General features: G+C 51.7%; 12 protein-coding genes across 12 annotated transcripts; 4 read left to right on the top strand and 8 right to left on the bottom strand.

Moving 5' to 3' along the window:
• Positions 1–235: 235 nt before the first annotated feature.
• J4E82_005774 (uncharacterized protein) lies at positions 236–3559 on the top strand (the record flags this gene model as incomplete). The annotated part of the gene is made up of 2 exons (XM_051732035.1): positions 236–2328; positions 2380–3559. 2 exons carry the CDS (start codon positions 236–238, stop codon positions 3557–3559), a joined length of 3273 nt encoding a protein of 1090 aa, XP_051588284.1.
• A 3469-nt stretch (positions 3560–7028) lies between these two features.
• J4E82_005773 (uncharacterized protein) lies at positions 7029–8100 on the bottom strand (the record flags this gene model as incomplete). The annotated part of the gene is made up of 3 exons (XM_051732034.1): positions 7029–7205; positions 7264–7629; positions 7738–8100. The coding sequence occupies 3 exons, from the start codon at positions 8098–8100 to the stop codon at positions 7029–7031; spliced, it is 906 nt and encodes a 301-aa protein (XP_051588283.1).
• Positions 8101–8512: 412 nt separating this feature from the next.
• On the bottom strand, positions 8513–9643 carry J4E82_005772 (uncharacterized protein; the record flags this gene model as incomplete). Its single annotated transcript, XM_051732033.1, has 2 exons — positions 8513–9396; positions 9454–9643. The coding sequence occupies 2 exons, from the start codon at positions 9641–9643 to the stop codon at positions 8513–8515; spliced, it is 1074 nt and encodes a 357-aa protein (XP_051588282.1).
• A 724-nt stretch (positions 9644–10367) lies between these two features.
• On the bottom strand, positions 10368–12006 carry J4E82_005771 (uncharacterized protein; the record flags this gene model as incomplete). Its single annotated transcript, XM_051732032.1, has 3 exons — positions 10368–11593; positions 11645–11747; positions 11824–12006. 3 exons carry the CDS (start codon positions 12004–12006, stop codon positions 10368–10370), a joined length of 1512 nt encoding a protein of 503 aa, XP_051588281.1.
• A 386-nt stretch (positions 12007–12392) lies between these two features.
• Positions 12393–13397, top strand: NUC1 (nuclease; the record flags this gene model as incomplete). The annotated part of the gene is made up of 1 exon (XM_051732031.1): positions 12393–13397. One exon carries the CDS (start codon positions 12393–12395, stop codon positions 13395–13397), a length of 1005 nt encoding a protein of 334 aa, XP_051588280.1.
• Positions 13398–13577: 180 nt separating this feature from the next.
• TIM13 (protein translocase subunit) lies at positions 13578–13926 on the bottom strand (the record flags this gene model as incomplete). The annotated part of the gene is made up of 2 exons (XM_051732030.1): positions 13578–13757; positions 13819–13926. 2 exons carry the CDS (start codon positions 13924–13926, stop codon positions 13578–13580), a joined length of 288 nt encoding a protein of 95 aa, XP_051588279.1.
• Positions 13927–14320: 394 nt separating this feature from the next.
• On the top strand, positions 14321–15504 carry J4E82_005768 (uncharacterized protein; the record flags this gene model as incomplete). The annotated part of the gene is made up of 5 exons (XM_051732029.1): positions 14321–14431; positions 14484–14507; positions 14570–14722; positions 14773–15033; positions 15082–15504. The coding sequence occupies 5 exons, from the start codon at positions 14321–14323 to the stop codon at positions 15502–15504; spliced, it is 972 nt and encodes a 323-aa protein (XP_051588278.1).
• A 1714-nt stretch (positions 15505–17218) lies between these two features.
• Positions 17219–18518, bottom strand: J4E82_005767 (uncharacterized protein; the record flags this gene model as incomplete). The annotated part of the gene is made up of 5 exons (XM_051732028.1): positions 17219–17457; positions 17513–17778; positions 17876–18307; positions 18367–18461; positions 18513–18518. 5 exons carry the CDS (start codon positions 18516–18518, stop codon positions 17219–17221), a joined length of 1038 nt encoding a protein of 345 aa, XP_051588277.1.
• A 1675-nt stretch (positions 18519–20193) lies between these two features.
• Positions 20194–21074, bottom strand: J4E82_005766 (uncharacterized protein; the record flags this gene model as incomplete). The annotated part of the gene is made up of 2 exons (XM_051732027.1): positions 20194–20580; positions 20634–21074. 2 exons carry the CDS (start codon positions 21072–21074, stop codon positions 20194–20196), a joined length of 828 nt encoding a protein of 275 aa, XP_051588276.1.
• An 836-nt stretch (positions 21075–21910) lies between these two features.
• Positions 21911–23956, bottom strand: J4E82_005765 (uncharacterized protein; the record flags this gene model as incomplete). The annotated part of the gene is made up of 1 exon (XM_051732026.1): positions 21911–23956. One exon carries the CDS (start codon positions 23954–23956, stop codon positions 21911–21913), a length of 2046 nt encoding a protein of 681 aa, XP_051588275.1.
• A 199-nt stretch (positions 23957–24155) lies between these two features.
• On the top strand, positions 24156–24835 carry NIP7 (ribosome biosynthesis protein nip7; the record flags this gene model as incomplete). The annotated part of the gene is made up of 3 exons (XM_051732025.1): positions 24156–24284; positions 24351–24653; positions 24710–24835. The coding sequence occupies 3 exons, from the start codon at positions 24156–24158 to the stop codon at positions 24833–24835; spliced, it is 558 nt and encodes a 185-aa protein (XP_051588274.1).
• A 493-nt stretch (positions 24836–25328) lies between these two features.
• ISY1 (NineTeen Complex (NTC) component) lies at positions 25329–26084 on the bottom strand (the record flags this gene model as incomplete). The annotated part of the gene is made up of 1 exon (XM_051732024.1): positions 25329–26084. The coding sequence occupies one exon, from the start codon at positions 26082–26084 to the stop codon at positions 25329–25331; it is 756 nt and encodes a 251-aa protein (XP_051588273.1).
• Between the last annotated feature and the right edge of the window lie 1127 nt (positions 26085–27211).

Below are 27211 nucleotides of genomic sequence, written 5' to 3'. Positions count from 1 at the left end.
ATGTCGAACGGTTTTGAACTTTCTTTGTCTGGACGCCGCCGTCTTCACACACCCCACAGTCAACCCAAGGACACCCTACACACGAACCTATACCAGCTCGGACTGTTGGGCGACAAATACCACAAACAAGACAAGAAAGCAAAGAAAAGTGTCGAGTTCAGTCCGGTCGTGGGCTCCAGCGATAGTACTGCTCTCCCTACTACCATTGTGACCTGTCTTGGAGCTCAGGCCGCTCATGTCTTTCCTAGGACTCCGTCCCCATTCGCGCAGTAGTCATACGACGAAGCCCTTCACCTCGCATAATCAACGATCCGACGCGACTCTTAGTTCACAGCCCCCTCCTCGCTCCGGCAGAGGCATGGCAGGAGTAATGGATATCGAGCGAACCCGGACGAGACGAGAGCGGACCTTCATTGGGAGCGAATGCTGTGTCTGTGAGGAGAACCTGGAGTACACATTGCGGGGCGAACGGATACTGCAACTCTCATGTGGTCATGTTTCCCACGAAGCGTGCTTCTATGAGTACATTCGCGAGTTCGAGTCGCAGCATTGCCCCACGTGCGATGCCACACTAGGCCTGGACACAAGCAGAGGTGGAAACGTTCTCGATCTTGGTAGGCAGCCCTCCGAGACAGCGCTGGCTAGCCATGCTGATGTGCGCGCAGAGAAACTGTCGACCATTGTGCGGTCAGTCCAAAACGAGCCGTCGCCATCGCAAGCAGCTGAGAGTCACCGGAGCGCGGCCAACACGCCAACACCATGGGACAACCAAACCGTGGCGTCAGAGCGACAGCACGACGACCACATGACCACTGGTCGTTCTCGCAATGGAAGCAACGCGTCGTCGGCGCGCTATCCACCCACCACCCACACACGCCAACGAGACAGCAGCCACAGCCGTGATCGTGGTTCCGATAGGGGCGCGTCGCTATCCAGGGCGCATGGACGTAGTGATTCTGGAGCGACGGGACTCGCTTCTTCCAACGACTATGCCCCGACCCACGATGGTCGGCGGCACGACTATGACGTGCAATCCATGGAGACCAGCCTCAGCAGCCCACGTGGCCTACTCAAGAGCCCAATTCCTGCGCCAATAGTAACTGTCCGGAGTGAGTTTCCAACTCTTAGCAGATCGCGGCAGCAACAAAGCCTGACGTGCCTGATCACCGTCGAGGTGGTCGAGGGGAAATGGCGTCCGAACCTGGATGACATGCCTCGTGCATCGCCGCTACCTCCACTTGCAAGCGTTGCAGAGAGCGATTACGAACGCAGCAAATCGCCCGCCACGAGCAGGCCTACTGAACCTCAATATGAGCCGACTGAGGTGCTGGATGAGATAACTGAAGACCTCCATGCCCGTGTCGACAATTGGCACGGTCTTGACTTTTCGCGCTTCGGGAAGCTGCGACTACACGGTCACATCCGCGTCGGCAAGGACCGACAGTCATGGCAAGAGCTCGAGTGCTACCTCTTCTCCGAGATGTTGATCTGCGTAAAAGAGAAGAAGATCGCGCCGCAACCACAATGGGATGGTGCAGCCCCGATCAAGAAGACAAAGTGCACCCTCAAGGGTTCTATCCTCATCAAGAAGCACCTCAACCAGGTCGAGCACTCACCGGACAACTTCATCCTAACCCTTAGCCTCTCTGTGGCGGAGCTGCCCGCTTTCCATCTGCAGTTCCAGGATCGTAGCCAATTGGAGTTGTGGCGGCGCGCACTTATGGACATCCGCTTGGATTTCCCCACCAGCAACCGCATGGCAGAGTACGACCAGGACAACTCTGGAGCTGAGGAGGACGACTACCGTAGGCCTAAGCGGGTCTCATCAATCAACTCTTCCTACGGCGCCGCCAGGTCGACCATGACAGCACCCACCGAATACAGCGCCTCGCGTGGCGGTATGACAGAGCCCCGTATGTCTGCTTCAATACACGTACCTGTTGACATTGTCGTTGTCATTCCAGTTTCGTCATCGATGCAGGGCTTGAAGATCAACTTGCTCCGCGACACATTACGTTTCTTAGTTTACAACCTGGGTGAGCGCGATCGCATGGGCCTTGTTACTTTCGGCTCCAGCGGTGGTGGTGTCCCCATTGTTGGCATGACTGGCAAGGCTTGGAGGGACTGGCCCAAAGTGCTTGACTCCATACGTCCTGTAGGACAGAAGAGCCTGCGTGCCGACGTGGTCGATGGAGCAAACGTAGCCATGGACTTGCTCATGCAGCGCAAGTCCAGTAACCCCCTCTCTAGCATCTTGCTTATCAGCGATTCTTCCACTTCCGATGCCGAGAGCGTTGATTTTGTCATCTCTCGCGCAGAGGCTGCCAAGTAAGCACTTCGATAACATCAGACACATGATCACCACTAACGCTCATCTAGGGTTTCTATTCATTCGTTTGGTCTTGGGCTTACACATAAACCGGACACCATGATTGAACTTTCTACGCGAACCAAGGCTTCGTATACATACGTGAAAGACTGGATGATGCTTCGCGAGTGTGCCGCGGGGTGCCTTGGTTCACTCCAAACTACCTCGCATCAAAACGTAAAACTAAAATTGCGACTACCAGAAGGCTCTCCTGCCAAGTTTGTTAAGATTAGTGGTGCGCTACAGATCACCAAACGAGCTACTGGACGTGACGCTGAAGCAGCACTGGGCGACTTGCGTTTTGGCGACAAGCGAGACATCTTAGTCCAACTAGCCATTGCACCGGATACTGGCTCCCCAGAACAGCTTCCTCAGGACCCTTGGGAGTCGATCGTGTCTGGTCTGGAGGCTCTCGGTGGGCCACTCGATCAGGACGAGTCACGCACGCTCAGCGTCGAGGAAGTACCTCTGATCCAGGCAGACCTCACGTACGGCGATATCCTAAGAGAAGGATCTCTTTCACACCTGCCACGGCCATCATTACTGGCCATTACTCTGCTACCTTCCGGGCCAAAGAAGAGCCCAACAGGAAGACCACCAACACCTCCTATCCCACCACACCCTCATGTTGTACAGCGACGCATGGAGTTGCTCACATCAGACATGCTTACACGCGCATTGACGCTTGTTTCGCGCGGCCAACACGAACGCGCACACCACCTCCTTAAGGAAACACGCAGTATCCTGAAAGGACTTGGCAAGGGAGGTCTTCCACCACTACCTCCTCCTGGCCACCGACGTAACGAACCATCAAGTGCAGCAGGCAGCACTGGGTCCGCGTCACCAACAACTCATAGCGCTAGTGGCGATTTACGTGCACGAACGCCCTCTCCCCACGCAGATAGCCCGTTCACTCCTGCGGCAGGCATTGACGTCAGGACTATGTATGCTCTTGACGCAGAACTTGAGTCCAGCCTCGAATGGATCAACCATCCTGCGGTCTTCGGCAGAGATTCGCGCAAAGCAGTACTACAAGCAATAGGTGTCATCTCATCACAGCGCGCATACACATTCAGATCGCCATCCGAATCGCTTTGGGCAGAGCGCATTGCAGGCGTCAAGCGCCTGTCTGAGCGTGCGCGCGACTGGCGCGAAACCGGCGACCAGGAAGCATTGATGGAGGAGAACTAATTTCGCACACGACCCTTCGAAGTCTTCGCATTTGCTTGCATATACCCTGTATCATACCGCATCCTTCTTTGGTATTATCTTTCCTTGCTTCTCTTCACGGCCACACTGTTCTTCGGCGATTTCATCACTAGGGCTACTTCTGGACTCTTCCCACTTTGGGCGGCTTCTTTCACTTTACATATCTTCTTGGGTTTATGATACCAAAACGGTCTACACTTTCTTGTGTTACGCGGATTCCCCTTGGCTTGCAAAAGTAGGAACTGGGGCGTCGCCATCATCACATCTATGCTTTAGAGGATACCACAGCTGCTTAGCGATTGATTAGCTACACCCACTTAGATGCACGAATATCACATCCTTGCCATACTTAGTACTGCATCTTTACGCTACTCGAACAGACCAGCACGTTTACGCATGTTCAATAGCTCCACTCGGATACAAGCATCCGCATTTATGCTTGCCCTGAACCTGATAACCGTCATGTGCATCTTTCAACAAGCGGACTATTGTACATCTCCACTTGCACTTAGTTAAGGCTGTCTTGGAACTCCACTACGGTGAATTCCGCTAGAGGACGCCATCGGTACGAGCCAAAGCCGGCAGAGCTACTACTTCGGTGTGTTCGGCGCATTACCCCTCACCTTAACGCTGCACCATTATACGTCTATAAGGCTACCACTATACATTCATACACGCATAGTTCATCTCAGCATGCAAGGGGTTTTATCGTCGATTTGTGCACATGTGTATATGTAACTGCAAGAGCACTTTTCCTTCACACAACCTTGAGTACTCGGACCGAGGAGTGATTGGCAGTGCTAGCTGCCTCTGTTTCAGACGACCAACAATACATGAAACCCCCCCACCAACTGTTCACCTATGCATCGGGTGCAACTGGTTTTGTGTCACTCGGAGTGAGAGTAGTACTACCACATAATCAAAAGTAATATCGAGACCTGCATCTCCGGGATGAGCGCAGTTCGCCCAGCACTCAGAGCCGGCGATTACTGCCTGCGGCAACGCACCTTGAACACGCACGTTTCGTGCTTTGCGCCATGAGCTGAATGGTCTGCAAACATGTACATACAGATTCCCGAGACGCTTTGCAGAGTGCAGGCTTCCAGCATTGTGGGCTGTACCTGACATGTAACGGCTTCCGCCAACATACGCTTGCCGCACCTGCCATCCGTTACAGAGGCCTGTTGACGTCAAGTGTAGAAACAAGTTCTGCACCAACAAGTAACCCACTGTCTAGATGTCCCACTTATCCCTTTCAAAAGATGACCCATCGCATACTCCTCCCCACACGGCACATGTTGAGTGAAGCAAACAGCAAGGCGGTACTGCCGAGATGACCAGGATGCGAAACGTCTCCATCCCGTCTCCTGCCCAACAGCAGAATGAGTCCCTTAGGCGTGAGCACAATGCAGTGCGACACGAAGACAACCGCGCATACTTCAATATATTGAGTCTTATTCTAGCACTGGATCGCCAAACGTATGTCCAAGCGGCGACCCATGGGTCACGGAAATACGCAGGAACGGGTCGCAGCTGGAGGGGGCGGCATAGACGAATGCAGTGGAGACGTCTGGCTACATACCGCATGTCGCTGCAGATACAGATACAGATCAGATGTAGATGCAGATGCAGATGCACTTGAAGAAGGATAGGCCCGGCCTACGCCTTGCTTTTCACATCTTGTTCCGCTGCCAGGACTCGTTGACTACATGGAGTACCCACGGCGCACATCAGGTCGAGAAGCAAGAAAAGCAAATATCAGTACCAAGTCCATGGATCCAGATCTGGACCCAACAAGCCAATGAACCCTCATCCCCGATGATAATACGTATCAATGTCAAACGGGAATCACCCCGACGTCGTTCCTCAACCCATGTTTGATCGCTCGTCACGTTGCACACGGGAATCACTGTCTCAACTTTGTCGCGATCGCGGCGCCGGCCGTTGGTGACTCGTCAAACTTTCCCCCCTGTTCACGAATGCCCAACTTTTGCAAGCCCTTCGCATCTCGACGCACGTGCGTTAGTCGAGACCCTAGTATGGTGTCGGTGGACGGTGGACCAGAGGCATTTCCTTTGCGAGGCGAGCGGGCGGGATTTCGGTTCGATCCCTCAGCCACCTGACATCTACAGGGGTTTATCATACCTTACCCAACGGCTATTCCAGTGTAATTGCGCCAACCACCTTCTTCACTGGAAAGTACCATCTCTTGACATGGATGTTAGGCGAGTTTCAAGTTCCAAGGTGCGTCGACGGTTGGGCTTTTCATTTTCCGGCGCCAGCCATGCAGGGAAAAGAAAACGTTGGTTACGTAGAAGTATCGTAACGGGCTCATCGACACCGTTCCTTGTTTGACTGTAACTGTTCATAGCTGATCATGCAGATTTGCCCTGCCATTGCCGAGATGATTGCTTTTCCTCTCCACTTCCCTCCGAGGATCACCAGTTTTTGCACTTTCCTTCTTCATGGTCATACACCGAAGCGCATCACCGCTGCCGATCAGGCTTGCCACGCTATTGTGGGTTGCATGCAGCGGGCGTCAAACTAGATCCATGGTTCTCCCGCGGGTCTTGCGTCGTGACAATGCCGTCCAAAAGCAATCTTTCGAACCTGCGGACCAATTTTACGAGTGTGGTATGACAGCCGTTTTGCCGTGGGCTAAGTCCAAGTGCCAGATGTGGAGAGGGGTATCATTCCGTGACCCGCGCAAAAAGCAAACACCAAGAGCCGAAATAAGCGGGGTACAGCTGGAATCTGTGTTGGGATGCGTCATAGCCGAAGATAAAAAGCATCGCATCGCGTGTGTGTAAGAACTCAACATCCCCGCTCCCTACCACACTGATATGCACAAACATACACGTTCGGTGATGGGTGCGTAGAAAAGAAAACAATTCAACATCTGCGCATCATGCTTCGTCCGTATCCAGAATAGACTCACACGCCAGCTTTGCGTCGCCGGAGATGTTCGTTCGTGGTGGGTATGATACAATCTTGCCGCTCGCCTTGCCATCAGATGTGACTATCTTCATGCGTCTCCTCTTTGTTTATTCTTACATCACCTCTGCCTCTGAAAGCGGATATGTTGAGATGCTACAGTCCGATATGCGAAGCGAAACGAAACTCATTAGGTATCATAGACATCCCTTTTGGAGTTACTACGCTGTCACAGGCTTCCATGCTCGTGTTTCTTATGCCGTACCGTGGTATTGCTTATGCTATGTAAATATAGTATAATCTCAAAGTTGCAATACGTTTCTTTAGTATGGTAGATCTTGCGAGTAGGCTTCGTAGATTCCTTTAAACGGTATCACATTACCACAAAGAATACCGTGGTTCCGTTGGCATTTCAACATGACAATCGAGAGTACATCTAGGAAAACTGATGCCATGTGGTTGAATTGCGCCCCAATTTAGAATAGTAGAGACCATCAACTAGCTTCCACAACTATCTTTACTTGCCATACTTCTTCACGAACGCAATAACATGCTCATTGACTTCCTTCGGATTCGACGCACTCAAGAAGTGCTGTCCACCCTCAATAACCTCCAACTTGGCATCAGGCGAGTTGGTAAAGAGTTTAATCTCTTCTTTGGCATTTGCGACCGAGTAAACAGCATCGCTAGTTCCCTATGTTGATCGTCAGTTCAACCTTTGCCATAAGAGGCCACTGTTATAATGCACTTACATGCAACCACAACACCGGACAAACCACATCACTCAACCTCAAATGCAAACCGTCCCGATCTCTCAGATTAATCGCACACATCCTAATCCTCCGCCGACCTTCATCCCCCTGGTAGTTCTTCTTAATCTCATCATTCCAAAACTTTCGAACATCTTCTGGGCATTCCTCTTTTCCAAAGCCCACATCGATGAGGAAGTTGCAGAAATCGGTACTAGGAGTGAAGTCGGGTGTGGGCTTGTTGGATGTGGTGCCGAACTCGCCAGTGATGCGCTCGGCGAGGGGCTCGACGGAGTGCCAGCAGCCTAGGTCGCGAGAGCGGGGTGACTCATAGTCTAGGGATGTTCCTAGGGGGACAATGCCGAGGATCTTCGACTCCGTGTTAGTTATTCTAGTGCAAGAAACTGGAGCACTGTACTGGCAAGGCACACGGGCTTATTCTCCCAAGATGCTGCTACAAAACAAAAGACGACGTACCTTCTCAGGCGCCAAAAGCGCCATCCTCACGGTCACCCATCCTCCCTGGCTCGTACCAAGTACAAAAGCTTTCTTAATTCCCAACTTCTCCATGACCTGTAGATTCATAATCGCAGTATCCCAGTACGTCCAATTCTCACTCTTGGCGCGTGTTTGTCCATGACCTAATAGCTCGATAGAGACCAAATTCATCACAGAAGTGAGTGCTTCATTCTTGTACGCATCGCGGTATAGCTCTGACGATGTGGTGAAGGAGTTTATCAGAATCAGAGTAGGCTTGGACGAATCCACGGGACCGGATGTTTGGTAAGCGGCTTTTATGCCACCAAGATGGGGGACGTCGACTGTCTGGGTATTTGGCATGATTTCTGAAGGCTCAATTTGCTGCTCTTAGAGATGGGAAGGCTGGTAAAAGAACTTGGACACGTTGGACACGTTAGACACCCGAGGTTTATGTGTTGTCTTTCTGCAACGACGTCAGATGTCGATCGTATTTGCGGGGAAGAGTGGGCCTAGGTCAGGCTTTAAGGGTGAGGCGCTTATAACCGGGAACCTCAGTGTCGTCGTGGTATGGTAGGCGTGCAAAGAAGACGAGAACGTCATAAGATACAATCGCTTGTTCGGCGCGGAACCGCAAAGCCAACGTCACCAAAAATCAGAACTACCTCACGCAATGTGAATGGCGAAAATCTTACACACTCATGGCTGAATTCGCAAAAGACACTTCGAATGGCTTGTATTCAGTGAAGAAGTTATGTTGCTAGGTGTCTTTCCTCTAGTTCTCGAGGACATACCTGTACCTAGCCTTTCCAGCCTCCATATCCACAATCGCAGAGTTAGCGTCCTTCATCGGCCTCTTCTGGATCCATGGCTTAATCTTCTTCTCAGCCGCCAGCTCCAACATCTCCTTAATCTCCCAGGGAGCACCAATTCCAGAGCCTCCAACCTTGAGTCCACTCATCAGGAGGGTAAAGGCGTTGATAGGAGGAAGCTCGCCACCGTCAGGAGCACCAACCTGGATGAAGGTGCCGTGGGTCTTGAGCAGGCTAAGATATCCGTCTAGTGGCATCTTAGCGCTGGAAACTGTGCAGATGATGAGGTCGAGTGTTTGTGCGTTGTGCTTTTGCCAGTCCTTGTCTTCGTCGGTTGAGACGTAGAGGTCAGCGCCTAACTTGAGGACATCGTCGCGCTTCTCGGCCTTGCGGCTAATACCAACGACCTTGTCTGCTCCGAGAGCTTTGGCGAAAAGGACACCAAAGTGACCCAGGCCACCTACACCGACGATTCCGACGGTCTTGCCAGGGCCACAGCCGTATCGCTTCAAGGGAGAGTAGACTGTAATTCCACCACAGAGCATAGGCGCGGCATCAGCACTGTCCAGGCCGTCGGGAATGTTCATGACGAAATGGCCATTTGTGCGGTTGTGTGTGGCGTATCCACCGTAGCTCTTACCCTCGTCGCGTGGGTAGACGGAACCGTATGTGTTTATTGACTCACGATGGCAGTGGTTCTCGATGCCATTTGAGCAGTCGGGACAGTCGGGCTGAAGGCATGAGCGTGCTTGCGCGCCAACACCGACACGATCGCCCTCTTTGACGTGCTTGACGTTCTTGCCGACCTTTACAGCCTTGCCGATAATCTCGTGGCCGACAACGCAGGCTGGCAGCAGTTAGCACGACAAAGCTGTGACAGGAAAAAGAAGAAGAAAAAACGTACGGTATGGTGTTGGTCCCCAGCCACTGCTCAGCATGTGCAAGTCTGATCCACAGATACCGCAATGAGAGATCTCAATGTCGACATCATCCTCAGTCCACTTCTTGGGCTCGAATTGACCCCACTCCATCGTTCCCTTGACGCTCTCCTTGTCCTTGCCGAGCCATCCTTCGAACTTGGTGTCTGTAGCCATTGTGTTGTTTGTTGTAATTTTTCGTTGTTGTTGTTGTTGTTGTGGTGGTGGTGGTGGTGGTGTGTTGGGTATTTGTGTAGGTGTTGATGTTGACCGGAAGTGGCAGGATGGATAGTTGGACCTGCTGTGTTAGTGAACAAACACTTATATATCAGCAAAGGCCGTTAACTCCGTCGATCTCCCAATATGACGTTCATTACAAGCTTCGACCGTCTAGAAGAGCCTCAACGCCATCTGTGCAAATGAATTACGGAACTGAGCTACTTTGGTAGGGCCCGTCGCCACTCCTGTCACTCCCATTGGCTACCATACTCGGGTGGACCATCATAGATGTCTACACGTAGCTTGTACCGTGGCGGGAGTGCCGGTTTTGTCTGTTGGTGCTGTACGTCATTAGCAGAAAAATTATCTACCACGTAGATAGCGGGAGTGAGCTATTCTCCCATTGGTTGCGTGCCTTGCGCTAGTGCAGCGGCCGATGGATATCGGTCACCGCCATAGATTATCGGAAGGACCGACTGATGCAAGTAGCTGACATTGCTGTGGGGGTTGGTCTGGTGATATCGGGGTTAAACGTGGAGAATTGCAACTCATCCGCAATGTCGTGTCCTGTGGGTACGGACGAACGCGGAATGCATGTGGGGTCACCGCAGAGTGCAATTTTGCGGAAGCTGTGCAACAACATGATGAGTGTAGTGAGTATTTTGTTTTCGTGTATCGTACGTTACCTGAAGCGTTGGAACTTCTCTTCCTCTGCCATTCTCTCGTTTACACGCTTAATCGTTTCAGCGTCATAGACTTCGTCCAGGCTCTTTTCACCTTTCAACACTTCCTTTTCATGCTTTGTCACCTCTTCCTTGGTCATAAGGACCAGGTCCTTCATTTGGAGGTTACTGCTCTTTTGACCTGGTGTGCTCTGATCCATAAAGCTCTGGGTAGGCTTGTTCCATCGTGTCAAGGCTAGGCGTGTGGACAATCCACTGATGATGCTTCGGCCATTGAACACTTCTTCTACCAGATAGCCCACGTCGTCCTGTGTGATGGGGATCTTGAGGCCCAGTGGATCCTCGCTGAAGACTGCTCGGGCTAGCCGTTCTTCGGCACCTTGCAGAGCACCCAAGATTCCGTCGTACATCTTGTCGCGAGACTTTGACAGCAGGTATTCATGAGGATAACCGGCGATGGAAAGAATGACGTGATTCGCGACAGCGAGGCCGAAGATGGCTGGCATGGTACCTAGAACGGGCAAGATTCGTACGCGGAAGTCTGCGAGAACACCCAGCTCCCCAACGTTGCCTTTGGCAAACTCCTCCTCTGAGAGAGGCTGAAGCTCAGCCTTTCCAGGACCGGGCCTCTCAGTAGAGTAGACGACTGGTATGCCATCCTTGACGCCCTTCAAGCGCAACTTCCTTCTTGTGGACTTTGACAACGGGTCGTCTGTGCTTCCGGAGATGTCGCCGATGAAGATCCTTGTAGGATCAGACTTGCAACCTGCACCCATGGAAGATATGACCTTGATGTTGTTCATGTAGCAGTATGCCAGAAGTGCAACCTTACTGTCAATGTTGTCGATGGCATCGATGACGAAATCCGGCTGCTGGCCATTTAAGGGTGCTAGTTGTGCTGCCGCTGTTTGCTCCCCAAATAGTTCATTGCGACATTCGAAGTGCGTCCAGGGAGTAACCTGCTCAAGTCGTTTTCGGAGACAGTGTACCTTGGGCGTTCCAACGTCTGCCAAAGTAGCAACTGCGTGGCGGTTGAGGGAAGACAAAGTAACCTGGTCAAAATCGATAAGCCTTAGTTTTGAGCATCCCGAGCGAGCGAGTGCAGCTGTTGCGTGTGAGCCGACGCCTCCGCACCCGACTACAATTACAAAAGCGCCCCTTAACTTTGCGAGTCCAGGGTCTGTGAGAAACACTCTATTTCTAGCCAGTTGTTCAAGTATAAGATCTAGCACACTAGTCAGGCTTGGCTATCAGGGTTATGGAAGGGAAACAATACCATCGTCATAGTCGCCTTTTCTTGCTCTTGCGGCTAATGCCATACTCCGTTCGTCCTCCTTACTTGGAGCAAAGACATTCGAAGCAGCGCCATATTCGGTCAGCTGGAGTCTGTCAGCAAATACTCAGGCGGCATTTCAGTGACTAAATATGTAGTCGATCAGAAATCTAGGTACTCACTCTGGACGCGCGATGATCGTCACTGAGATCTGGGATCGATGCTTTCAGATCCGCGACCCTCGTCATGCGTCGAGCTTTCTGGAATCCAAGAATGGCGCTTCCAACGACGAAGCCTGAAACGGCAGCAGTCGTGATAAGCTGAGCATTGTGGGACTCGGTGGCTCGCGATATCCAGGAAGGCATGGTGGCGGTGTGGTGGCACGCTTTATGGGACAATGCTCCCAATCTAAACCCACGTAATCATCTATGCACTGCAGAAGAGGAAAGATGAAGAGGAAGGGCCAAAATTTAGGAATTCGCAAAACTGCTAGACTTGATGACTTGTCAGTGATGTCGAATATCCATGCAGGTGCGGCTGTCAGGACTAGCGTGCATCTGGTAAGCGCCAAACCGTCGTGGTGGAAAATGCAGATGACCACGAGCGAGAAGGCGCCAGCGAACCATACGAAGACGTGTAGACGCGTCCGAGACATTCCTCACGCGCCGTAAAGGACGCTGGACCCGTGAGAGTCGTCCGTAGCTCATAAGAGGCCCCGACCCACGTCCCTGAAGCCCCAACTACATCGCCCATGTCTAAACTCACCTTGGGCTTGATTGCTGCTGGTGGCGCAGCCGCAGGAGCAGCAGCGACTGCCGCGCTCTACTCGACCAAGAAGGACAGCCTTCCGCCCACACCGTCCATCACCACCACTACCACGACTGTCACTGGGCCTGGCCGGCCAGCACCTGTACCCTCGGTCCCCGCCATCCCCTCGCCCGCTGCTGCTGCTGCCGCCCGGAGAGCGATAGTAGACCCAAACGGTCTCTTCCAATATGGCTTCCCCGGCCCCGTCAACGATCTCCGTCCTGCTGCCTCTCTCACATCGTCGTACGACCGAAGAACACGGAACCCAGCATGGGTCGCCGAGCACATCACGCCCGAGTCGCTAGCCAACAGCAATGCCGACCGCAAGCACAGCGTCTTCGTCGAAGACATTACGATCCCAGAAATGTTCCGCGCAAAGCTCAAGGACTACTTCCGCTCCGGCTATGACAGAGGACACCAAGTCCCTGCTGCCGATGCCAAGTGGAGTCAAGAAGCCATGGATGACACGTTTGCGCTGAGCAACATGTGCCCACAAGTCGGCGACGGCTTCAACCGCGACTACTGGGCGCATTTCGAAGACTTTTGCCGCAGGCTCACACACTCGTACCCCTCGGTCCGCATCGTGACCGGTCCTCTATACCTGCCCAAGCGCGAAGCCGACGGCAAGTGGCGTGTGTCATACGAAGTCATTGGCAACCCGCCCAATGTCGCTGTACCCACACATTTCTACAAAGTCATCTTCGCCGAAGACGGAAAGCTGGGCGGCAAAGTTGCGCTAGGCGCTTTTGTGCTGCCCAATGCCAGGATTGAGAACCACAAGCCATTGACCGACTTTGAGGTGCCTGTTGAGGCGGTGGAGAGGGCGAGCGGACTCGAGTTTGCGACTAAGCTCACACCAGAGAGGAGGAAGAGGCTGTGCCAGGAGGTCAACTGCAGCGTCATTGTGAAGGAGTATGCGCAGCGGCAGAAGACATTCGCTAAGAAATAAGCGTTGCAACCAAGGACTTTACCATATGGCAATATACCAATTTCATCTTGATAAAATCTTTTCTTGCTGGTGGTACAGTGTATAGTACATGCTCATCATATTCGTACATGACTCTTTATATCATGGATATCTTGCAAAGGCGCCGCCTCGAATCCTTCCCCTCTGACGTCAAGCAAGCATTTACACGTTTTGCACCGCACCGCCTTGTTCCCGCTGTATCCTGCCGACGTATTGCTTGCTGACTGTGTTCCATGCGCTCATGTACTTTTCCATGCATGCGCTCATGCAGCTCTCCTCGCCTCTCGAGAGGGAGGCACCAGGCTTGGGGATGCAGCGCTCGAAGCAGTGCTCATTGAGTTTCTGTGGGTGCATTAGCATGTCTGCTACTATAATTCAGATGCAGTAGGTAGCAAAGACGTACCTCGACCAGCATGCGCGCGTTCTGCATAGCAGCTTCCTGCTGTACTTGACGCATGACCGCTGTCTTGGGGTCGCTGGGGGAAGAAGACATGCCGCCGAAAGAGTCCATGTTTTCAACCCTGTGTGTTTGTTGTTATGGAGGTGGGTGGGGGTGTGTTATGGCGAGTTCGGCGGTCGTGGGTGGCTGCGTCTTGAAAAGTTGTCGACGTCAAGAGCGGCTCTCTCGCTAGCGTAGTCGCTGCAACCCAAGACCCCTGCATTACACGCGGAGGTGATAGAGTGGCCTTTCCGATCCCCAAGATTCACTCGCAGCACTCCAGCACGTTCAAGTCGCCCGACCCGCGTCACTCTCCTCTTCGACTAGCCCTCACCCCCACGAGGCTTTTATTCTTCTCCCACAGATTACCGAAGCCCAGTCTTCCTACCATTCTTTCTAGCGCACGAGTACTCAATTGGTAGCTTGGGGATAGCTGCTCTTAGACTGCCGAGGATCAAGTGCGACCATGTTGTTCGCAAGGCCATGGACGAGCCTGTGCTTGCTCGCGGGGACTTGGACGGGTGCTTGGGCGCGGCAAGGGGGGCTGAGCGAGGATCCTGACATCAAGGCCATCTCGGTGGGTTGCTGCCCTCGGAGACCATGGGGGTTTAATGCTAACGAGCGCATAGCTACGCACACATAGCCTCGAGCCTGTAAGTCGCATATTCTGCGCGAACACACCTGACCACAGAAACAATGTCTGACCCACATACAGCCATACCTTGATTCGGACATGCAAAGCCGTTGGTGGGATTTTGGCGGAGACACTATTATTCGAACTGATAAGTACATTCGACTGGCTTCGGACAAGCCCTCGCGCGATGGCTGGCTGTTTTCGAGAGTGCCTCTTACGGCTACGAACTGGGAGGTGCGTTACACTCTACAATGTCTAACCTCCAGAGGCTCACGCGCGAGTAGATCACTTTCGAGTTCAAGATCCATGGTCAAGGCAACCTCTACGGCGACGGCTTTGCCATGTGGCTCACCAAGCAGCGCGCGCAGCCAGGAAACGTCTTTGGCCATACAGACAAGTTCGAAGGGCTCGGCCTCTTCTTCGATACCTACAAGAACAACCGCCCCGGTACCGTGTTCCCATACATCATGGCCATGAACGGTGATGGAAACACGCCATACGACAAGGACAACGACGGCAAGGCCAACGAGGTCGCTGGCTGCTCGGTATGTATCAGTCGCATCATCGTGCTTGCTAAATACTGACATAACTAGGCCCGTGGAATTCGCAATGCCCAGATCGCGACCAAAGCCCGTCTCACATACTTCCAAGAACAATTCCTCCGTCTCGAGCTCCAATACAAGTCAGAAGGCGAATGGACTCAATGCTTCGAGATCCCCAACTTCAAGGTCCCACCCGTTGCCTACCTAGGCTTCTCTGCTGAAACTGGTGAACTTTCCGACAACCACGACATCGTCTCCGTCAAATCACAAAACCTCTACAAGAAGAACCCAAGCGCCGGTTCGTCCTCAGGAAGCTCAGGCGCCAAGACTGCTTCGTCCATGACCCGGGAAAAGAGCAGCAGCGGTGGAAGCTGGACCTGGTTCCTTGTCAAGTTTGTGCTGTTCGGCCTGGCCCTGACTGGTGCCTACGTTGGCTTCACCATTTACAGGACGAAGCAAAGGGATCGTTTCTAGGTGAATAGCTCGTACCTGCGGTTCAAGGGCAAGAAGAAGCTTGTTTGGAGAGGTCCATCGATGTTCCAAATGGATGGGTGTGTCGAAGTTGGCGACGAGAACGACTGGACGACATTGTATAGGGTCGAATGATGGAGTTCAGCTGGGGAAAAGATGGCCTAGGAAGGCCACGCGCATTGTTTTTAGTTCACCTAGCGCTTTCGCTGCTCTACACCTAACATATATCAAACCGAAAACACTTCAGCATGATTTGATCAAGATCAGAATATGTCTCCGCAAACGTTAACAGATCATTGCATAGGATTTTGCAAAGGCTGCCGATAACGCGGAGTTGGGTTGAGGGTTGTTCTGGCATCCGATTTAGGGGCTTGGCTACATGGAGTATGAAAGCGGCCTTGATGTCGAATGCTCTGTTTATCAAAGAAAGAAGAAAACAAGCTACAAAGACATTGCTCCATAATTGGAAGCATCGTCGACTCTATGCACATCTCAGTGATGAAGATTCCCGTGCCCATGTTGGCGTATGAACATGTATATCGGGATGTGCATCTTCCTCAAGATCACAAAAGGCAAGGTGAGAAGCTTCAACAGCGACGCATGACGGTATATAAACGATTCGGATGTGCAGACCGCTTTTATGGGGCTATGGGGACGCCAAGACTTAGCTTCCCAATCAAGTAGGTTCGGGTTTGGGTGTAGATAACTAGAAAGTGCCGGCCCAGCTTACGTTATTAGCTTACCACTAGCGTGGCCCGTGATTGCGCGCTGCATCTTCGAGACTGCGCGTCGGCAACTTTCTCTCGTCACCCACAACCCGGGCAGCGAGTAAGTACACCCCGATCGCTGTCAGCTAGCCTGAATCGCTCAGGCTACCCTCGCGCAAGAAGCAAAACGATTAGGCAATAGCTAACGTCCTATAGATCCCAGTGAACGACAAACCTTCGTCACAAGGCGATGCTAGGGGACTAATCATCCCCAGCGTCTCACTGCATGACAGACAAGAACGGAAAGCAGAGGGAGTGCGCCATCATACTAGATGCAGCCACAACGCTCAGTCTATCATTGCACAGCGATAGCCACGGGCGATTTCGCAAAGCTACTGGGTTCACCTTCACGAGACTACAGCCCCAACCTTTCCCACCGCGCACTGAGGAAGAAGTAAAAGAGTTGAAGCGCCGTGCTGCCTCGCCTAACAAGCTTGGAGGACGATGTTCGCTTGTGACGTCTAACTATGTAGTTTTCAATCCGAGCGCCTTTGCCCTTTGTGGCATCGCTGGTTGTGGGGATGCGTGGTCTTTGTTGTTGGGTGTCTGTGGGTCTGAGTGCTGGTGCTTGTGTTAGGTGGGTCGTTTTCTTTACAAAGTCCTGTTTTACAGACGGGCGCGAAAGAGGTCCAGTGATGATGTCCCTGTGGGGGCATTAAAGCCAAAGTCGAGTTGAGGAGCCCGACCGTTGCCTGTTGAGAGGTCGAGAGACAGATTAACGGGGAATGGACGAGGTTCCTTCTGAGGACAGCAGGAGAGCTAATCTGAGGACCATTAATATACTGCATATTGCTTTCGAAATATCCACACTTCTTCTGTGCACAAGCTGACCTACGTCAAGATCTCGCATGCAACTTTGTATATTGTAAGCCATCCATGGACGTATCTCGAAGATTATGGTACTTGTCTCATGACAACCTCTCCCACATCGATGCCTAAACCAACACATATTACTCATAGACGTAGCAGAACGGTCCTGCAACCGTACTGACCAAGTCCTTGATCTTGTACACCTTGCCATCGACATTCAACACCTCCAAATCCACGTTATCCTCCAGACTCTGTGCCCTCCCACCACCCATCATCGAAGTACCACCCGCTATGACCTGTTGCCTGTTTGCAAAGTCTTGACTCTGCCAAATAGACCATACACGGTCTACCATGGAGTGGTGGAGGTAAAAGTATGGGTCTACCACAGAGCATCAATTAGCAATGACACGCAAAGAGTAAAGGACTATACGCACCACCAGGTGATGTATAAAAGTCACTACCAGGATCACCAGCAACGGTGAAGTGTCCCGCACCGTGAGGGCCATTCGCAGCTTGCATGGTATCCTGGAACGATGCAATGGTTTTGCTGTTGTTGATCAAACCAACGATCTTGTCCGTTGTCGCGTAAAGCTGCGTAAGGTAATTGCTGATATCGCGCTTGATACAGCGGGGGTTGTATCCATATCCGTCTGATCGTGGATTCCGTGGAGGCGCCGGACTATCAATTGCTGCGACCGGTCTAGTCAAAGTTAGCCCAAGCACGCAAACAATACTGACAAAACTAGTGCAGTATGTGCGACCACGCCAAATAGGAAGATGAAGAAGATGAATCATACCCAAGATTAACCATCATTCCCTTGAATGGCCCACTGGCAATACACCCACCCCCGTTTCCCGCTGGCTTCAATCCACTACTACTATGCTGTACCTTCTCTCCTTGACCGCTCATACTCGTCTCACTCCCATCGAAGATTGGACTCGTCTCTGGACTGGCTGCCCAGCGTCCCCAGTCCCAGTACGGCTGCGTGCCATTGTATCCACACTCGACTCTCAACGCGTTCTCATATGCGAATGTATAGTATCTATGCCAGGATAAGAAGTTGCCCGTGCCGTGGATAGACAGTGTATTTTTCATGTGGATAGCTACAAAGTCATCGAAACGCGTTTTGGCGCCGGGATATTGAGTGGGCGAGAGTTTGGAAGGCGCTTTGGTTATGCATTGGACAGCAGCGATGTAGGCGCGTTTTTCTGAAGCTGTGATGTCGCCCCTGGTATATAGGTATCAAATCACTATGTATGGCAGGGGTGAGATCGTTGTGAGACATACCATTCTCGGCGTACTCGGAGTTTATCTTTGGTACATGAGGTTGATTTGGCAATGGCGGCGTCGATGGCTGCGCGGCCTTTGGTCTGGAGATCATTCTGTAGAGGTAAAGACACAAAGTCAGTGTATGTCTCACATGTATTTCGTACAGTCATGACTTACCACTGCGTCCGCAGCGCAGAGTACGTGGAGTAGCGAGAGGGAGGCGAAGAGCGCATATAGCGCCCTAAGGTTGAAGCCTGCCATCTACGACAGGACGGCAGCGATCACTGACTTGTGTTTTGAGCACTGAAGAGGAGGCTCAACTTATAGACAAAATCCTAGGCTATAAACGCCAAGGTGCAGACGACATGCTACTCGGGTCTTTCCAGCCGTGATTTACAAGGTAGGATGCATGCCAGAAGCGAATGGATTACTGTTAGATGAGGCTTTAATTAAGTTGCTGAGAGCTTCGAGGTGTGGAACTCTTGCATGCTGGGAGATGAAGGAATGCGTGGTCGGAGTCGGCAGATGCATGTCAGACGCAGAAGCTCGTGTGTCAAGACCTGTAACGGGTGTGGATTCTAGGGTAAGAGATATTGCGTCGCTGTGTTCGGCCATAGTATCAGCATCTCGAACATAAGCAAGGCGTCTTGCATAAAGGTCATTTGAGTTTGACTACGGATATATCAAGCAAACGTAATTGAGATTGGAGCATATCTCAAAAAAGATGTCATTCTTTTCAAGGCTGGAGTGAAAATCTGAAGAGAGTAAACTAACTCAGTTACGTGAGCAGATCGACAAATTTGACATGGTAGTTGATCCACCGACCGTGCCGCTCTATTGCCAAGACGGCGTGGACGAAGGATGCCGTCTAGACGAGACATCTGTTACGAGCCAAGAATGAGGCTAATATGGACGACCATAAAGTTTGGTGGTAGTTTTGCACATCCTACGCATTGTTCAAGCACTTACAGGGTCCGAAGATGTCTATCTTCCTTGCAATGAATGGCGGACGGCTTTCATCGATCTGCGTGCAGTTACTGTGTGCCATTTCCTGCTGTGTTGGCTGTTTTCGCTCCTCAATGTACTAAGCGATGTTTTGGTGACACCCAAAGGACTCAAAAGTAGAGCGGAAATGCCCGTTAAGCGATGTCGTAGGATCATCTCAGAATGCCCTTGCACAGCATGCCCTATGGATCTGCAAGTACATGCAAGAAAGATGCAAGGCGCCGGTGGTTTGTTGAGATGAAAGCGTAGTCATTTAGCCGGAAACAAGTCCCTCTTGTCGGAGCTTTCCAACCGATTGGACAGAACATTATAAGATGCAGTGAACACAAGGTCCATATTTGACGGGGTCTGACTTTGAGGATCTCCTCAATCTCAGTCATCGGAATCGGAGGTACTTTGTTTGGTTGCCTCGACGTGGGTATGATTTGTTCACCGTATGGAAACTCCCCCTTGCAAGACACCCTTGTCGCCTTCCCGCTGATACCTTTCCAAAAACAGTTGTCTAGACGACTTCTAGATCGCGGGGTGTATGGACGTCTGAACTGCCTTGTAGCAAGGTCCTTTAGAGCCAAGACCCAAAGCACCTGCTGATGCGGCGCTTCCTTTGTCAATCAAGCATCCTCCAAGACTTATTGGTCGCTCGGAGACTACAAAGCTTCCCGCGTGGTCGTCGGCGATGGATGTCGGTAGTAAGTGCCACACCTTCGATAAGGCGTACCAAGGATATGGTTCGGCGCATAAGCTCCGATGGTTACTGATAAACATCGCTTTCCTATACTATTTGAAGTAGCTTACAGTCCTTCCTTTATGTCTGGTCCTCTGCTCTTTCTCTAGGTGTCTTCATCTCTGCACCGTGTGACCAGGTAGCTCGGCTGGGCGCTCATTCATCGGCGCTTCTGACACAACATTGTTGTATGGCATCTCGTACGTTGTTGTGGTATCGTGATTCAGCTCGTACTTGTTTAGTGGTGGAGACTGAACATGTGCCATGCTCTCGTGGGGCAGCTCTTGCGGCGGGTTTGTGTACTGTCCTCTCTTTCGTTTCCGCCAAAGGAAAAGGCCGAGTACGATGAGTGCTATGAGCGCAGCACCGCCAACTCCCACTCCAATACCTGCTTTTGCGCCAGTAGAAAGGCCTGAAGAGGTGTTCTCGTTCGCTTTGGCCGTGGCCGAAGATGAAGCAGGTCCTGAGGTAGCAGTTTGAGTACCGGTCACACCACCTACTAACTGGTGATATGTTAGATTGTACAAGGTATACCATCAGCCCAGATATATCTTACGTTAACGCTTGAATACCGCTCATCATCGATGGCTGCTATTTCCGAAAAATTCCATTTTTGCCCTTTCTGTGGCGCTGTAATGTTCGAGCTCATTACGATATGACCCAAATTTGGTGTAAGGGTAAGATGATAATCGGTCTTGTTTGCCAGGTTGGTCAGATACCACGTCCCGTCGCCCCATGAGGCGATAGTCCAGTACGCACTCGCGTCGGCGATATCACCTCGAGCCATGTATGCGAACGATTTGCCCTTCTGTTGCTCGTCATCGGAGTATTTTGCGGACAAGTAACTGTTTGGACCAGATCCTTGTGAACGCAGCGTCCAAACGGTTGAGTTGAATTTGCGTAGCTGCCATCGCTGCTCGGTGTCTGTGTCGTTTCTTGTCTTGATGAATACTGCGCCCCTCGATCCATCCCCGTTATAGAGTGCTGTGCCTACCATCGACTGTGTGTGGCTCGGGTCTATGAACATTGAATACCACAGGTTTGGATCGATATCTGGTTCTTGAGCCATCGCGAGAGTATTGTGAGTCTATAATCGTAACGGGGGTAGTCGCGAGTCTTGTAAACAGAAGGCAGGTGTGCACACAACAGTGTCTTGTGCGATCAGGGGCACATCAGAACTACAGGCGAGATGGCTACTTGAGTAGATCTCATTCAGCCTTTAATCGCCCCCCACCACGGGCGCAGCCTAGCGTGAGACCTAGGACGGGCTGGTAGAGATGGTGTATGTTAGTGCCAATTAGGGAGCGGGATGAGGAGCAGATCTATAATCGTAAGCGCCGTGCAACAGGTTGCGCAGTGTCTGGAAAAGCATGTTGCAGTAGCTTGCTTTGTAAAGTCTGGCGTGTAGCTTTGGTAAAGTCGATAATGACAATGCTGCATTGGTCAATCGTGGTGCGCTAGTACTGATGGCCTGGTCTTGCTGTCATGCTGACAACGTTTGTACAATGTTGGTTGGATATAACCAGGCATCCAACGTATCCAGGGTCATCCAAGCTAGGAGGCCGCCTCTTTACGCCACGATAGACAGAATAAGCCTCAAGCTGCGAACGAGGCGCACGCTGTGATGTTTCAATCGTTGTCACAAATTTCTCTACAATCAGGAGCAAAAACGCATTTCGATGTAACGATTGTCAAAGTGGTAGAGATGCCAAAGCTATACAAGGCGCGTAGAGAAGGGGACGCGGACAAAAGGTTAAAAGATCAAAAGGCGGAAAGCAAGTCGTAGCCGAACGATCGAATTTGCTATTCACACATCCAACACAAACAATCCATTTATTTACTAGCCTCCAGAACATTCCTCTCCACACCACTGACCGCCTCCCTTACACTTGGCGCGAAATGCTTCCTCAGAATCTCTCCTTCCCAAATAGTCCCCGCGAAAGGATTGCTGCCCTCAATCTCAGGTTTCAGCGCGTCAAACACTCCGTCGCCTCGCCTCTCCTCTGTATTCCACAGAGGTGCTACCTTCTTGCCGTGCGTCTTGGTCACGCGGTTCAATAGACCAAGCATAGCGGTACAAGATTTCTCAGGGAGATGCATGGAAATGGACATGAGTTGTTTTGCAAAAGCCGCTACGCGGAGGGGCGGGACGGCGCGAATTGATGTAGCGGGTAGGAGGACAGAGGATAGAGAGCGGATGAGTAGGACGATGGTGGTTTGCACGTTGATTTTTGCGGTGTCAGCATGAGATTCTGCGGCGTTGGGTTCGGGTAGGTGGAGGGACTTGGAACTGAGCTCGATATCTGGGTTCAACGCAACGGGGTGTAGTGTGCGGTAGAGATGGGTGATGAAGTAGCTGAGGTCCAATTTTAGGGCTGATGCTGTTTTTGCTCCATCTTGGCCTTCAAGGAGTGCAAAGGCAGTGATGACGCAGAGGAGGGATTCGCGGGTGAGGTTGCGCTCGGGTGCTTCGTTGTCGTCTTCTTCATCTGATGCGTCTTCATCTTCTTCGACTGCGGCAGCAGCTGTAAGTTCGGCCGTCGCAATGATGTCTCGCAAAGCTTCCAGGATATCTCCGAAGAAATCTTGGTTAATCAGATGGGCGTATCGTGCCAGACCTTCCAACACAGCACCCATCAGTTTCGGCGAGCGAGCTTTCAGGATTCGGAAGTATGCCACAAACACCATCTTCAGCGTCTCGGCCTGCATCCTGTCACGCTCCTCGTGACTGACAGCTGCGTCAGCCTCCTTGAACTCTTTCTCGATGGCCTTTTTCTCTTTCAGCTCCTTTCGTAACCTCTTCGTCCTGAATTCGCGCTTCTGCTTCTGCTTCTTGCCGTTGACAGTGGGGTCCTCCGCCTTGTCAACGGAATGATATGAAGCCTTCTGCGCAAACTCGGACAGCAGTCGCAGATGCAAGAACGTGTTCAGCACACTTTCGTCGAAGTGGTAATTCCGACTCTTCATCATCTTGGTCAACATTGTAACAGCTTCCAGCGCAGCATTGCCGTCTTCGTCGTTCTCAAAGAGTGTTTCCATGGCCTCTCTGCATCGCACAAAGTCCGCATCTACCCTCCTCGTGCTAAGCTTGCCAACAAGAATCTTTATAAGCTCGCTGCGGAAGTTGAAGTGTGGTACGGAATTCAAGAGATTGCATGCGCAGCTAACAGCAACCGATGCAAGACTCGCCATGTGCTGCTTGTCCGACCCACTATTCTTTGCCAGTCTCGCCAAGTACTTGACATGTGCTTCGTAGCTCGATACCAGCTTCTGTTCGAATTGCCGTAGCTTCTTGACTTCCTTGGAGATCTTCTCCTGCATTTTTTCTTCCGATAGCGGCCGTATTCTGTACCCAGGGATGACATCCTTGAAGATGGAGACCTGTGTTGCCAATGCCAACTTCCTAACGTTGAAGTTCTCTGATTCGGCGAGTGCTTGTAGTGTCTTCAGCGCTCCGATATGCTCTTCGGGATCTTCGTTGATCAGACTCGCTATGCGCGCTAGTTCTTCCTTGGCCTCGAGTATCATTTGTCGCGCTGGTATCTTCGGCTTCTGTTCCTCTACCTCTTCTACATCCGAGGCCTCGGCCGCTTCATCCTCGCTCCCAGACCCGAGAAAGCTGTCCGACTCTTCCTCTTTGATATCCTGCGCATTGGGCGGCGCTGCTACCCATCCTTCTGTCGTCCTGACGGGCAGTTTCTTGTTCTCTTTCTGCTTCTTCAGTTTGCGCGGTCGCGTTTCGTAGTCTTGTTCGAGATCCCATTTCGCAGCATTCTTCAGAAACTTGGCCTTGTGATCTTCGCTCGCACCATTCGCACGCTCGCCGTCTTCGGGTGGTGAAAGCCTTCTTCGCTTCGCGACCGGTACGCTTCTCGACATATTGGAAAATACTCGTGGGACGATATGGGCGACAAGGATCGGTGTTGGTTGAATGCTTGACAGGATTTCTGAAATTTTGGCGGAGGCCGCGGCGGAGACTAGCCGCATCCGCTCCACATTTTTTTGGCAGCAGATCTCGACTTTGCGAACTTGCGCCCAGCTTCAACCCCAACTCTGAACTTCTTCACACGCATACACAATGAGGCCCCTCACAGAACCAGAGACCAAGACTCTTTTCGAGAAGCTTGCGACGTACTGTGGAAAAGGCATATCCAACCTCATCGCTGACCCCACGGGCGGTAACGATCGCAATGTCTTCCGCGTCCAGGTACGAACTGCTTCCAATTCGTCAAGCCTCTCCCATCACCATGCACATGCTAACCGTTAAATCAAGGGCTCACGTGTCTACTATGTCCGCGAATCTCTCGCCAACTTTGCCACATCTGTCGCACGCGACAACCTACTCTCCCTCGGAATCTGCCTGGGTAAATTCACCAAGACGGGCAAATTCCGTCTGCACATCACAGCGCTGAGCGTAATCGCCCCGCACGCGCGATACAAGGTGTGGGTTAAGCAGAACGGTGAGATGCCGTTCTTGTACGGCGGCAACGTGCTCAAGGCGCATGTGGGACGGTGGAGTGAGGACTGCCCTGAGCACCAAGGTGTTGTTGTGCTGAGTATGAATGACACGCCACTGGTAAGTTGCAGCCACGGGGACGGGGGTGGAGAGCTAGGCTAACATATGTTTTGTAGGGTTTCGGTGTGAGTGCACGATCGACGGCCGAGGCGAGGAAGCTGGACCCTACAGGTATTGTCACGTTCAGGCAAGCGGATATTGGGGAGTACCTGAGAGAGGAAGATACATTGTTCACGACTTGAGCGATGGGAGGCTTGTGCGACAACAATCCTGCTCTTCAAAAAGAGCTTGTTCCTTCTAACGAAGAGAATCAAAGAGCAAAGTCAGCGTGGATCGCCTACGCATTTGCTTCAGTATCGCGCGCTTCCAGTGAGCAAAAAGAAGAGAGGCGTAACGGGGCTGCATACTGTAAAGAAGACTCTAGACGAACGAACGAATGAGATACCCAACTACCTTCACTGTCATGTCGCGTTTGGTGTTAGAGCTTGCAAGACGAAGTAGTCATTCCAATAGCATAAAAGCATGGTACGACTAAAGTGTTATTATGAATTGCTTCTATTGTCTTCGCGACTCGGACGTGCTCTTGCTTGTCCTGTTGATTCTGATGTACATTTAATCTTTTTGTAGCCGGTTGCTCGGCAAGGGTATCAATCTTTGATCCTGAAGTCGCAGTCTGTTGATGAACAGTTTACCGCCAAACTCCGCAAGGCAAACCTATCAAGCGCCATCACGCACTCAACCGAGCTTCTCAAGGAGCTTCCTCCTTCTGCGCTCTACCAGCTCGTTGTTCACCTCCTCGAGTGTTGGGACGCGCCATCGTATGCCGTCACCCGCATCTCCAGGCAATTCCATCCACTCCTTGTGCGTCTTGCTTGGCTTATCGTCCATGTCATCGCCGAGCACCATGAAATTGTCCCAAGCCTCTCTCTCTTTGGCTTTTTCGTATGCTAGCAACGTCCCATCCTCTTCGTCTAGGTTGTAGCCGTAGTAGCCCGCATCCACCTTCTGCCTCAGCTCGCTCCTCTTTTCGCGCCCCTTATCCATGTCGTCTTCCGGCCTGCTCTGCCTCTCGAATAGCTCTTTGACTCCCGGCAGATCCTTCGCTCGTCCAAAGTATCTATACCCCTTTCCGCCTCCTGGCACCTCCCGCCCTTCCTCATCCAGCACTCGTCCGCCTCGCATATAATTTGGCCCACCCAAGCCTCTTATCTGACTCTCCCACATGTGCTTCTCTCTCATGAGTTTGTTGATCTCATCGTTGAGGTCGCGGATCTGGTAGTCTGAAAGCGCTTCGTCCTGAATCTTTGTAACCTTGCGGGAAATCTCCTTTAGCACTTGGCCGCGCCATTTCTCACACACGGGAATCGAGTTGACCGAGGTTATGAGCTTGGGGCGGCGAGTGCGCGAGATGTCGATGATTCCAGCTTCGGCGGCCTGCGCAGCGCGAAAGCGGAAGAGCATCGAGTGCGCCTTTTCGGAATTACGCGCCATGACTGCGGTTCTGACTCAATACTACGTTCCGAATGTTCAAGGGTCGCAGCGGCGACGATTTTGCTTCGGAGCGGCGCTGATCTTGGGTCGGGAGCTATATGGCGTGCTTCGTCGCGCTCTGGCCTTGCGGTGGTGATTTGTATTATGCGCTGGTTGCGAAAGTCTATTAAAGGTATACAGAAAGCTGCCCGCAGTTGCAGAAGTGAAGGTTCGACGGGAAACGGGATGCGCGATGGGTGGTTGATGTTGTTGTCGAGGAAAGATTCAAAATGACAGGCGCGTTGGCTGGAGCGAAAGTTTGGTGTTTCGACGCACGCGGCAGATCTTGGCATTATTGGGCCAGCAAGGAACGCCTTTCTGTGTGCATGAACTTCATGCGAGCATATCCACTTCGATCCGCCATGCTATTTGACAGACACATCACTGCCATCATACCTTCATCTCGCTTTGGTAGGTCTGTTGTGAAAGTCGTAATATCTCCATAGAACGATAAGCAAGTGCAGCATCTATGAATAGAATACTCACTCTGACTTGCTTCTTCCTTCGTGCTCGCCTGTTTTACATACAGGCTGTCTTTCTTTGCACGAAGAAATTATATGCATGGTCAGGGAAACGCTGTTTTGCAATTTCGATCTTTCTTGATTCATCTTCTATCAATCTGACTACAGGCCGTCAACACTATCTTCTAAACCCAAGTAAAAACATTATGTGACGCCACCATGCTAGGGATACGACTGAAACAATAATGCATGGTCCAAGTGAAAGAAGAAAGGACAAACGAGTTACAGACGGTAGAAAAAATACTTCTAGTAGAATGGAGAGAAGCCGGGAACTAGCCCGTAAAGGAAGCGTCAGGTCGTCTCAGTGTACAGCTCCAACGTACTGTGCAAATTGTACAGAAAATGCATCACCGTCGAACGCCATGCACAAAGCCCCTTGAACCTGAAATCGAGTTTGAGTTTCTGCTTCATCTGGATCCAAACCGAGATGTAACGTCCAAAAGCCGAGAGATGGATTGATAGATACATAGGAAAATGGGAACGGTTCCCATACGAAACAACTAATGCTAAAGGAAAAGAGACTGTCAGTCAGATCAAGTGACTAGTGAGGTGCCGCTTAGAACGAAC

Source organism: Alternaria postmessia, assembly GCF_024291825.1.
Source record: "Alternaria postmessia strain BMP 2775 chromosome Unknown scaffold_31, whole genome shotgun sequence".
NCBI classification, from domain to species: domain Eukaryota; kingdom Fungi; phylum Ascomycota; class Dothideomycetes; order Pleosporales; family Pleosporaceae; genus Alternaria; species Alternaria postmessia.
Note: the sequence above shows the minus strand (reverse complement) of the source record. Positions and strands in the feature narration are given on the sequence as shown.